This window comes from Leptopilina heterotoma, unplaced genomic scaffold (assembly GCF_015476425.1).
Source record: "Leptopilina heterotoma isolate Lh14 unplaced genomic scaffold, ASM1547642v1 Lhet_132, whole genome shotgun sequence".
Lineage (NCBI taxonomy): Eukaryota > Metazoa > Arthropoda > Insecta > Hymenoptera > Figitidae > Leptopilina > Leptopilina heterotoma.
In genome coordinates, this window is record NW_025110851.1 from 632,680 (window position 1) to 644,174 (window position 11,495).

General features: G+C 37.9%; 3 protein-coding genes across 3 annotated transcripts; all 3 read left to right on the forward strand.

Moving 5' to 3' along the window:
- Positions 1-214: 214 nt before the first annotated feature.
- LOC122513074 (UDP-N-acetylmuramate--L-alanine ligase-like) lies at positions 215-4,529 on the forward strand. Its single transcript, XM_043629308.1, has 2 exons — positions 215-244; positions 4,020-4,529. Exons 1-2 carry the CDS (start codon positions 215-217, stop codon positions 4,527-4,529), a joined length of 540 nt encoding a protein of 179 aa, XP_043485243.1.
- A 1,415-nt stretch (positions 4,530-5,944) lies between these two features.
- LOC122513075 lies at positions 5,945-7,910 on the forward strand. The gene is made up of 3 exons (XM_043629309.1): positions 5,945-6,289; positions 6,654-7,000; positions 7,082-7,910. Exons 1-3 carry the CDS (start codon positions 5,945-5,947, stop codon positions 7,908-7,910), a joined length of 1,521 nt encoding a protein of 506 aa, XP_043485244.1.
- Positions 7,911-8,978: 1,068 nt separating this feature from the next.
- Positions 8,979-10,683, forward strand: LOC122513076. Its single transcript, XM_043629310.1, has 4 exons — positions 8,979-9,447; positions 9,536-9,778; positions 9,851-10,095; positions 10,558-10,683. The coding sequence occupies exons 1-4, from the start codon at positions 8,979-8,981 to the stop codon at positions 10,681-10,683; spliced, it is 1,083 nt and encodes a 360-aa protein (XP_043485245.1).
- The last annotated feature ends 812 nt before the right edge of the window (positions 10,684-11,495 follow it).

Here is an 11,495-nt window from a genome sequence, read left to right on the forward strand (position 1 = left end):
TGGGATGAAGCACCAATGGCTCTAAAATATGATTTAGAAATTATGGATTATCTATTCCAACGAACCTTTTGGTGGTAAAATTGTAATTCTAGTCGGAGATTTTCGACAAACTTTACTAATTAAAGAACGGGGTACTAAATCAGAAATAGTAAATTTATCAATAAAAAATAGTAAATTATAGAAATCTTTCAAAAAATATACATTAACAGATAATATGAGAGCTTTACCACAAGAAGCGGAATTTGTAGATTTTTAACTTAAAGTTGTCAATGGTGAAGTAAATGATGCAGATGATGTTATATTACCAGAACATATTATTCAACAAGGGAATAGGTACAAAAAATTTAAAATAAAATTTAATCCTTTAAAAATAAAAAGTTTTTAATAACTATGTGTGTATCTTTAGAGTAATATTAGAAACTTTTTGGTGTAAAAACATTTCCATTTTTAATAGCAGAAAGAAAAGGGCCGTGCGTAGCGCGCAAAAATAGTGACTAGTTAGGTATTATAAAACGTGAAGAAAGCGATCACTCCTAGTCGAAGACTCGGAGTGATCGATATCTTCATGTTTTATAATAATATTCTTATGTTATTGAATTTCTGATTTTTGAATATATTAATTTTTATAAAAAAAATAATGTTTAAATATTTGTTTAAAAATGAAGTTATTGATGCTTTCGAATAATATTCGTTTTAAAAACCTGGAAAACCTGGAAAAGTCAGGAAATTTTAAAAGAGCAAAAGCGTGACAACCCTGATAATTCATTAATTTTTATAAAATTTATCGCCCATAATTTTTCATAAATAATAAAATTGCTCAAAAAAATGCAATTATTTTTTTAAAATATTATTAAAACTTGAATAAAGAATACAATTTTAAGAAACATTCAATTATTCAATAGAATAATAAAATTCGTTGTAATAATTCAAATATTCTCATAAATAACTTTTAATTTGTCGTAGAAAATGAATTAGTTTTAAACATTTTAAAACAATTCTACAAATTATCGCCAAAATTTCAATTCTCTTTATAAATAATATTTTCCTCCAAAATCCATGTTTGAGTCGAATTTGAAAAATTAAATTAATTAATTTAATAATATCAATTTTTAAATAAACTTTAACTTAACGTGTCCTTCGGACAAAGAAATTGTAAAGGTAGTGGATTCCCCCTCTACTTAGTTATTGATTCAACTAAGAGGTTGAAAACCCTACTCCTTGAATTTAGAGAAGATAGGATAGTTTTAGGAATAATTAAATCATAAGCAAAAATAAGATTAAACAAATAAGATATATTTTACCCAAAGAAATCCCTAATACAAGTAACTCTAAATTGGTGTGTGTAAAGAGTAATTCTATACTTGTGTATGAAAGAATAGTATGTGTATGTGTGTGAATGAGGTGAAGAGTATATGTAATTTTACACAAAATGCTTTACTCACTACTTATAAATTCTTTCCTTGAAATGTGAATCCAATGACGAATGTTTTTATCTCTCTGTCTATCTCGAAACGGTTATTCCAGAAAATTGAGGAAATACCAAATCTAGGGTCACTAGATTGATATTTTCACTGAGTACTTTAATATTCCTTTAGGAATACACAAAACCTGAGACTTAAACCTCGTAAAGAAAGGTTGTCTTTACGTATATTGGAATTAAAACAAATCCTTTAAATTTATTAGAATTATATTTATCTTTCTGCTGACTTTAGATTTTTTACTTTACTTTAATTATTTTTATTCTTTTGTATGAATCACAACTTCTTTATATTTATTCTTTACTCTTTTATTTTATTATTTTCTTCAACTCTCTATTCTCAATATTTATTTCATAAATTCTCTATATTTATTTTCTTTCACTTAATTTCAATATTTTATGTTTTTATTTCATCAATTCTTTCAATTATGCACTTCAATTATTTTATTTTATTCAAATATATGTATTCAATTCAACTCTTTTTTACTTCGATTTAATTGTATTTTTCTCAAATAAATTCACTTCTACTTGAACAAACTTTACTTAATTTCACTCTTTAAAACTTCTGAGAAATATTTCAACTTTGAACTCGGCTAACTTGCCGGACTTAGAAAATGCCTGGCCCAAACTGCCGGCTACATCTACAGGTGACTACGACCTGGACTAAACTGCGGGCCCAAACTGCCCGGGCTAACTGCCGGCTACAACGGCCTGGCTTAAACTGCCCAGATTTCCCAGTGTCAATCAATTTTATTGAAAGACAATTTAGTGGGGAAATCGTATGTTAAGTTCATTGTACTCGACTGTTGTCAAGTCAATTTCTGCAACCTTGCAGATTTAAGCAGTGGTGTGATCCGAGTTCAGTGACTTGGATGCACCACTCCTTATATTGAGCAATTTAACTTTGATATTTTCTAACTAATTTTCAAAAGGGTCAATAAACTGTTTTTCAAGAAAAAGGAATTCATTAAGAAACACTTTACTATGTTGTCAGGTTTTTCACCTCGAAATTGCGAAACCCAAAGGAATGTTAAATTCAGTTAAATCTTATATTTATATAGAATTAGAATTTCTATGTCATTAAAAATGCCCTGGATTAAAATATTCAAAAGAGGGAATGTTCTTTTGTGAGATTACAAAGAGTTGTTTTTGTGTAAATGTTTTTACAATGTTTAACAAAATCTCATGTTGTGTGCAATTGTTGCATGTAATTTTAATTTAAGTATAATTTAAAAAATTTATTAACAATATAAAAAGTTACGGAGTTCGGCCGTAACAATCCAATTATTCTCAAATCTTTTAATAAAATTATTAACAGAATTTAAATTATTTTTATTACAATTTTCTTCAAATTTATCAAAAGATAAAATTCGTTGCAATAATTCAAATATTGTCATAAATAACTTTTAATTTGTCGTAGAAAACGAATTAGTTTTAAACATTTTAAAACAATTCTACAAACGAATTTAATCATCTTGCTAAACAACAAAATTATTTTCATGAAATTAATTATTTTGAGCAATTCTAGTCAAATTCTTTTTCAAAATTCAAATATTCTGATAAATATCAAAATTCATAACAAGAATTCTTTTATTGTTTTGAAAAGTAAATAAAATTTAAACAAAAATTCTAGAAAATAGTAATATTTAAATTTAAGTGATGAAAATAATTTCGAATAAGTTAGAGTAACATTAGAGGTGTGCATTTAATAGAGTCGAACCGAACATTTATTGACTCGAAAATAGAAAATTCGAATTTAGTATAATTCGATTTGAACTAATCAATTCGAAAATCGGCGTTTCGAATTTCAAATTGCACAACTCAACTCGGTCTACTCTCAATTCGAACATGCTAATTTGAAATTCGAAGGTTTGAATTTCACAACTCGGCTTGATTAACGTTCGATTCGAATCGGCCAATTCAAAATTCGAAGTTTCGAATTGCTCTACTTGATTTTCGAATAAAATCGGTCAATTCGAAACACAACATACGGCATACACATCATAGTACATTACATAGCAATTGGAAAGTCGAAACTTCGAATTTCAAATTGGCCGATTCGAATCGAGAGTTTGATTCGAACTTGCCAATTCGAATCGAAAGTAGACCGAGCCGAGTTGAGCAATTCGAAATTAGAACCTTTGATTTCTAATTGCCAAGTTCGAATCGAATTTTCTCTCGATTGGAATTTTGCACACCTCTAAGTAACATTTTTTTTTATAAAATAATAATTTTTCACTGTGTTACTTTTAATTATTATAAAAACATGAATAAATCGATCACTCCAAATCGAATAATCGGACAGATTGATATTTTCATGTTTTATAATATTCTTATAAATTGTTGAATTCTAAAAAGGTTCAAATTTGAATTCTTTGAAAATCTTAATTCCTATGGAAAAATAATAATGAATAAATATTATGTAACAATAACATAAATAATAATAAAAATGGAAAAATATTTGATTTGACAATCCCTGGAAAATTCTAAAGCATCTTTTTTTTACAGCTTCTACAATACCACCAAAATCAATTAGAACTAGAAGCTCGGGGCAGCGACAGCTCAAAGAGCAGCACCACCTGTCATTGATGGTGCTGCAGTTCAAACCACAGCAGAGCCAGCAGTCCCACTGGGACCACCAGCAGCCGCAGTTAAAAGAGCAGCACCACCTGTCTTTTATGGTGCTGCAGTTCAAACCACAGCAGAGCCAGCAGTCCCACTGGGACCACCAGCAGCCGCAGTTCAAAGAGCAGCACCACCTGTCTTTTATGGTGCTGCAGTTCAAACCGCAGCAGGACAAGCAGTCCCACTGGGACCACCAGCAGCCGCAGTTCAAAGAGCAGCACCACCTGTCTTTGATGGTGCTGCAGTTCAAACCGCAGCAATGCAAGGAGTCGCACTGGGAACACCAGCAGCCGCTTTAAGGACCGGATTGCCTTTGCCACAAAAAAGAAATCGCAGGCAAATCGGGGAATTCAAGGAAGAGGAGGAAGAATGGATTGATGAAGGGTATCATCATAATTTTGGATGTCCACGACAGCAGCCTGTCTGAAACCAATTCTACGTGCACCCACAATCTGCAATGAATTTTGGTATGGGATTCCAGCACAATCCGCAGATGTACCTGCGAAATGTTATGAACTATAGTCGAATTTCATATAACGCCGGACTTCCTCCTCTTCCTCCAAATGTATTTTTCGCACCGCAAGCCTATCCTTTACAGCCTTATATGGGAAATTTCCCTCAATACCAAGCAGCTGATATTAACGAGCAATTTCTCTCAATGCAATAAAACCAAATTTTCTTAAGATTAAATCTTATGAAATATTACTTTTAACTCATTCTCTCTCTCTCTCTCTCTCTCTCTCTCTCTTATTCCATTGTTCGCTATTACTATATCTCAATTATCCTTTTTTCTCCTATTCAATCTTATTATCCCTCATTCTCTTTTACTTTATCTCATTCACTCTTATTTTTTCTCATTCTTCTATAATCTATCTTACTTTCTTTTATTATCTCTCGTTCACCCTTATTCCTGCTTAATCTTTCTCATTTTCCCTCATTCTCTCTTAATCTTTCTCATTCTTTCTTATTGTCAACTATTCTCTCTCGTTCACCCTTAAACTCTCTCATTATCTCTCATTCACTCTTATTTTCTATCATTCTCTCATACTTTCTTTTAATCTCTCTTATTTTCCCTCTGGGCTTTACCCAGTGGGAGGCTACTTCTTGATATCTCTCGTGGGGACTGCGGGGGCAAACCCTTCAAAATGGGTCGGCCGCTACAGAAATCGAATCTTTTGTTTTTCGCTGGTCAGTGTCCCAGCGCACGGGGATTTAGAAGGATATCGAGAGAGACGGGATGGACAGAGGCTTAACCGCGGGTCCATTCCGAAGACTTCTTGCTAATGGAAGTCTGACCAAGAAGAAACCCTTCCATGGTTACGTTGGCTGTGCCATGGCGATTGAGGCGTGAGTCTCTGCCACCCATTCCGTGATGAACTCGTGTCCAGAGATGAATGATACCAGGGTTACCAAATCCGCCGGGTTCTTCCGTGGGGGGTTGGACGGGGGACGACCATCGCCGGGCATTACTTAGCTCTCGTAAAGTTCGGGAACGGTTGTGTTACAGGAGGGGTCCGTCCTCTGGACGACCCGTCCCCGTGGTGGGGTTCGAATAAAGGTATCTTAAACGAGAATAAAGGCTGGGGTGGGGACTACAGGGGACCAAACCTTGCAACAAGTAGATAGGGTTCAGCAACACTTGGGTAACCTTGCCCTTGAGGGCAAGAGACCAAGTGGGGCTGCAATGAGGAAGAAAAGGTGGGAACGAGCTCGGGACTCTCTGAGGACCGGATCGAATACCGCTGGCACTTCTTAGAACACTACTGGAGCGGGGGGAGGGCGTCGGGGGCCGGGCCGGGAAAAAGACGGCAGGACTCGGATAAGGCTTCCCCTAACACTAAAATGCCTTCAAAAAAGATGATGGGCCCACAAGGGGGAACATTATTGTTTGCGGAGATCTTTAGATCGTCATTAGCCGGGGCGAACGTCGCGGAAGGCTATCCGAGGGTCCAGATGACGTTGGCTAATCTAGACCAATTAAGGGTAACAATTCATGATGAGATTGGGGGGGACGAAGTTGGACCCTATCCTCATATCGGAGAGGTTCGCCTCACTAGGGGAGCGATCCTAGTAGAGTGCCTGGACTCAGAATCAAGGGAATGGCTAAATAGCCGTATACCTAGGTTCAGTCAGGCGTTAGGGGGTCTTGCCATCAAGGTGGTTGATCCGGCTGAGCTGATAAAGCTGGTAAGGGTTGTGGCTCAAGTACCCGGTCCTAGGGTTAACCAGGCTTCAATCCTTAAAAACCTCGGTAGACAAAATACCGGGGTGGATACATCCGCGTGGAGGGTGTATTCGGGAGGCGAGGGGAGAGCAGACTAAGCTGCGGCTGTGGGCTGTACTCTCGTGCTTGGAGTACCAGAGAGCGACATTGAAGCTCTCCAAGCTCGGCAGTTGAAACTGTGTTTTGCGCTAGGTCAAATCACTCTAAGAGTGGCGAGGCAAGGTACTGACACAGCTGCTGGGCAGAGTACCCAGGGAGGGAAGCGACTGAGGAGACCGTGAACCAGCCTTAAAAAAAATGTCTGCTTCCGGCATTCATTGTACGCAGATTAATTTGCATCATTGTAAGGGCGCTTCGGCGATTTTTGCCAAGAGCTTTACAAAGATGCAGACAGCTTTAGCCTTTATTCAAGAACCTTGGGTTTTCAAGGGGAGAATTAGAGGTCTGAACGGCTGTGGGGAGCTGGTTAGATTACCACAGGAACCAGTTCCAAGGGCGTGTCTTATCTATAAGGGTCTAGACGCTTTCCCTCTTTTGGAATTAACTACTAGGGACTTAGCTGTAGTTAAAGCTAAGCATCTGGAAAAGAACGGAAATAAAAGGGAGGTGGTAATAGCGTCCGCTTACTTTCCGGGAACAGGGGATGAACCTGCACCACCAAGAGAGGTGGAGAGGTTTGTAGATTACTGACAAAGGAGAGGGCTTCCTTTAATAATAGGGTGTTATGCTAATGCGCACCATGTCGTTTGGGGTAGCACAGACATTAATGACAGAGGCAGAAGACTTTTAGATTTTCTGCTAGATACAGATTTAGATATTTTAAATCAGGGTAATGAGCCGACTTTCGTTACTGTTAACAGAAAAGAGGTGTTGGATATTACGATCTGTTCCAAGTCTTTGTGTGATGGCGTGAGGGACTGGAGTGTGTCTGATGAAGATTCTCTTTTGGACCACAGGCTTATTACGTTTAGATTGGAATCGAAGGATCGGGAACAAGAGTGGGGACGTAATCCTAGGAGTACCGACTGGGCTTCATATAGTGAAGACCTCAAGGCCTCCATGGCATGCTTCCCCACTTCTTATGGAACAAGGGAGGAGTTAGAGCTTGCAGCGGAATATCTGCGAGATTCTATTATCTGTTCCTTTGAAAGGATCTGTGTAGTTAAGAAAATAGGCTTCAATGGGGGTGGGAAATGGTGGACCCCCCGTTTGGAGGAACGTAGGAAAACTGTAAGAAAGCTTTTTAATAAAGCCAAGAAACGTAGGCATCAGCGAGCATGGGATGAATATCATACCGCTCGCGATTCTTACAACAAAGAAGTAGAGAGGGCAAGGGGTGTCAGCTGGAGAAGATTTTGCGAGGGAATCGAGAGGGTACCAGAAGCTTCAAGACTTTATAAAGTACTAGCTCGAGACCCAATGGCAAAATTAACTACTATTAAGCTGCCTAATAGGCAGTATGCCCAGGATAAAAGGGAGTGTCTAAAGCACCTGATAAAAGTAAACTTCCCGGACTTTAGAGAAGGTTTGGAGAACAGCCATGGCATAGGACGAGGTAGGAACCGAGGATATCGGGAACACTAGAAACTAGCAGCCAGGGCCGTAACTCCGGAAGGGATTGATTGGGCAATAAGCACTTTCAAACCATTTAAGTCTTCAGGGGGGACGATATATATCCGGTTCTTTTGCAAAAGGGATTGGATTGTATTAGAGTACCCCTGTGTAAAATTATGAGAGCATGTATAGCTCTTGGTTAAACACCGGAGTCTTGGAAAAAGACGAGGGTTGTGTTTATTCCGAAGGCCGGTCGATCAGGGTATACTGCGGCGAAGGACTTCAGGCCAATCAGACTAACATCCTTTATATTGAAGACGTTAGAGAAACTGGTGGATAATTTTATTCGACAGGAGTGTCTTAGAGATTCTCCCCTACATCAGCGACAGCATGCATATAGAGCAGGCTTCTCAGTAGAAACAGCCCTCCATTCGGCAGTAGGCAGAATAGAGGGACAAATTAGCAGTGGTGGCTATGCGGTTGGTACCTTTCTTGATATCGAAGGTGCCTTCCCTAACACCTCTAGCAAAGCTATCTGTAGGGCAGCCAGGATGCGAGGTGTGCCTGAGCCGCTAGTTAAGTGGATCGACAGCATGCTTCGCAAAAGGACCCTGGTAGCGGAGTATGGTGAGGCTAAGGTAACAGGCCTTGTCACAGGGAGGAGTCCTCTCTCCTTTATTGTGGTGCTAAGTGGCAGATGAGTTAATTAGAAACCGCAATAGCCAGGGATATTATACGCAAAGTTATGCGGATGATTTCCTTATAATTATAAGAGGGCACGCAATTGAGACCCTCTTAGAACTTACGGAACGTGCACTTAAGATTGTCAAGGATTGGTGCAATCTGACTGGACTTTCCGTAAACCCAGAGAAAACGAATGTAGTAGTTTTCACAAGAAAATATAAAGTACCGAGTTTGAAAAAACCGATATTTTATGGAAAAGAGATTTCTTTTTCTGAATCGGGTAAGTATCTGGGATTAATCCTGGATAAAAAGCTGATTTGGAAGGAACATTTCGAAAATCAGTATAGAAGGTTCTGTACCGCGTTTTGGGCGTGTAGAAGGGCGATAGGTTAATCGTGGGGACTAAGGCCTAATATGGTCAACTGGCTCTATCAGATGATCTTAAAACCAAGGTTTCTTCACGCGGTGGTTGTCTGGTGGTCTATGACTCAACTGATAACGGTTAAAGAGAAACTGGACCAACTGCAGGCAATAATTTTCAAGGGTATTACGGGGGCAATGAGGACCACGCCAACAGCTGCGTTGGCATTCATGCTAGCCGAGGTATTTCTGCATATTGCCGCGGTGAAGAAGGCGGCTCTTACTATGAGCAGGTTAACTGCGCAGGGAAGATGGAGGTCTTGTGGTTTACACACCAAGCTTCCACGCTCAATTCTATCAATCCCAGAATTAAGTATGGTGCAAGATAGAATGATCAAGAGGGTGAAATTTAAACCCCGCTTTAAGATCATTACACTTTCCAGAATGGATTGGAAGAAGGGTTTTCCACTTAGGAACGAAGTCTGGTATACTGACGGCAGCAGCAGCAGTCTGGCAGACAGAGGTCTGTGCGATTTTAACTTGCCCCCAAATATCCATTCGAAATGGAACAAAGGGCAAGAGGATTAGTATTTGTTTGGATAGTCAAGCAGCCTTAGGGGCTCTGAAGAATCCCACAATAGAATCAAAACTCGTCTGGCAATGCCGCAGCGTACTAGATGAGTTGGGTTTAGCAAATAAACTTTCATTGATTTGGGTACCGGGTCACTCGGGAATCAAGGGTAATGAAAGAGTAGACGTCTTGGCGAAAACCGGTTCCGAGACGAAATTTATGGGTCCTGAACCAGCAGTGGCAATAATGCCGTGCTTGGTTAAGGGAGCCATAGAAAGATGGGGTCAAAAGGAACATAAGAAGTATTAGGTGAACGTTGGGGTGGGAAGGCAAGCGAAAACTCTGTTGGGGCTAGCACTCAACAAGAGGCGAGCGAGCGATCTCCTAAAACTCGATAAGATCAGAGTTAGAACCGTAGTTCGTCTACTTACGGGTCATGGACTATTGAACTACCATCAGCATAAAATAGGCAGACAAGTTTCACCTATGTGCAGACTGTGTGGGGAAAGTAACGAAACTTCGAGTCACATATTATCTGAATGCCCAGCGCTAGCTAGGATCAGGCTATCTAGTTGGGGTCAAGCAATTATTGACCCCAAGGTAGGTAAGCAACCTATCGATAGAAGAGATACTGGACTTCTGGAGAAGAACAGGACTCTAAGGGTTGCTATAAACGAGCGAGCCGGAGCCTGGTATAATGGGTTCCTTTAACCTAGATGCTTACTTTCCCCTCTTTAGGAAAATCCAGCTTGATCTCGGTGTCAGATTAGATTAGATTCACCCTTATTCTCTCTTAATCTCACTCATGCTCTTTTACTGTCAGCTATTCTCTCTCGTTCATCCTTATTCACTCTCATTTTCTTTCATTCTCTTTTATTTTCTCTCATCTCTTTAACTTTCTTTTATTCTCTCTCGTTCACCTCATTCTCTCTTAATCTCTCTCATTCTCTCTTATTGTCAACAATTCTCTCTCGTTCACCCTTTATCTCTCTTTAATTGAAATGTTAGTATTTTGCTTTTCTTGATAATAATGATAATTAATTAACAATTATTTGCTTGCAGAAAGATATGAAAGATGTTAAAAATCTCCTTATGGACCTGCTGTCGCCGAAAAAATATCGTGGTGGAGGCAGAGGACGCGGTGGAAAAAAAGGTGGACGAGGAGGTGGACAAGGACTTTACTATTAATCATTTTTATTAATTATCATTACTATTACTTATTTCTAAGTATATTATACCTGAAAAGTAAATAAAACAAATATGAAAAGATAATTTTACAACAAATTTTCGTATTCTTTTATTTATTTATCAAATTTTTGATAAAAATTTTTAACCTTTTTTTAAACAAATTTTGTACAATATTGTTAAAAAATAGTCAAAAATATTATTAAATTCTCTCTTCTTCTCTCTTATTTTCTCTTCTTAACTCTTATTCTCTCTCATTTACTCTTATTTCCTCTTATTCTCTTTCGTTCACTCTTCCTCCAAGGTTACCACAGGTCTGGGAAATCAGGGAAAAGTTTTTTCATAAAAAGTACTGAAAAAAATTAACTTTTTAGAATTCTTAAGAAAATTTTGATTTTTTAATGTTTTTTTATGTTTGCCTTATAATTTATGAAACAATTACGAATTCTGATACAAAAGCTTCAACAACTTTTGTCTGTACTTTGCATAGAATTTAAAAATTCATGTTTAGTTTTTCTATTCGAGTAGTAAGAATTCCAAAAATGACAATAAAAAAAATTATCTATGTATGTATGTATGTCTGTGTGTATGTGAGGCATTATTCCTGAACTGCCCCAAAAATAAAAAAAAGTTCTTGGATTTCCTTTATACTTTGGAAATATGTTACCCTAGTAGGTACAAGTTACCACACCAATTTACAGGTCCAACCCCCCACCCCAATCAAAACGGTGGGGGGTTGAAATTTCAGCTTCAACTCGAACATGCATTCTTTAAACATTTGTAGTTTCTACTTAAATTATTCAATTAAAAAAAGT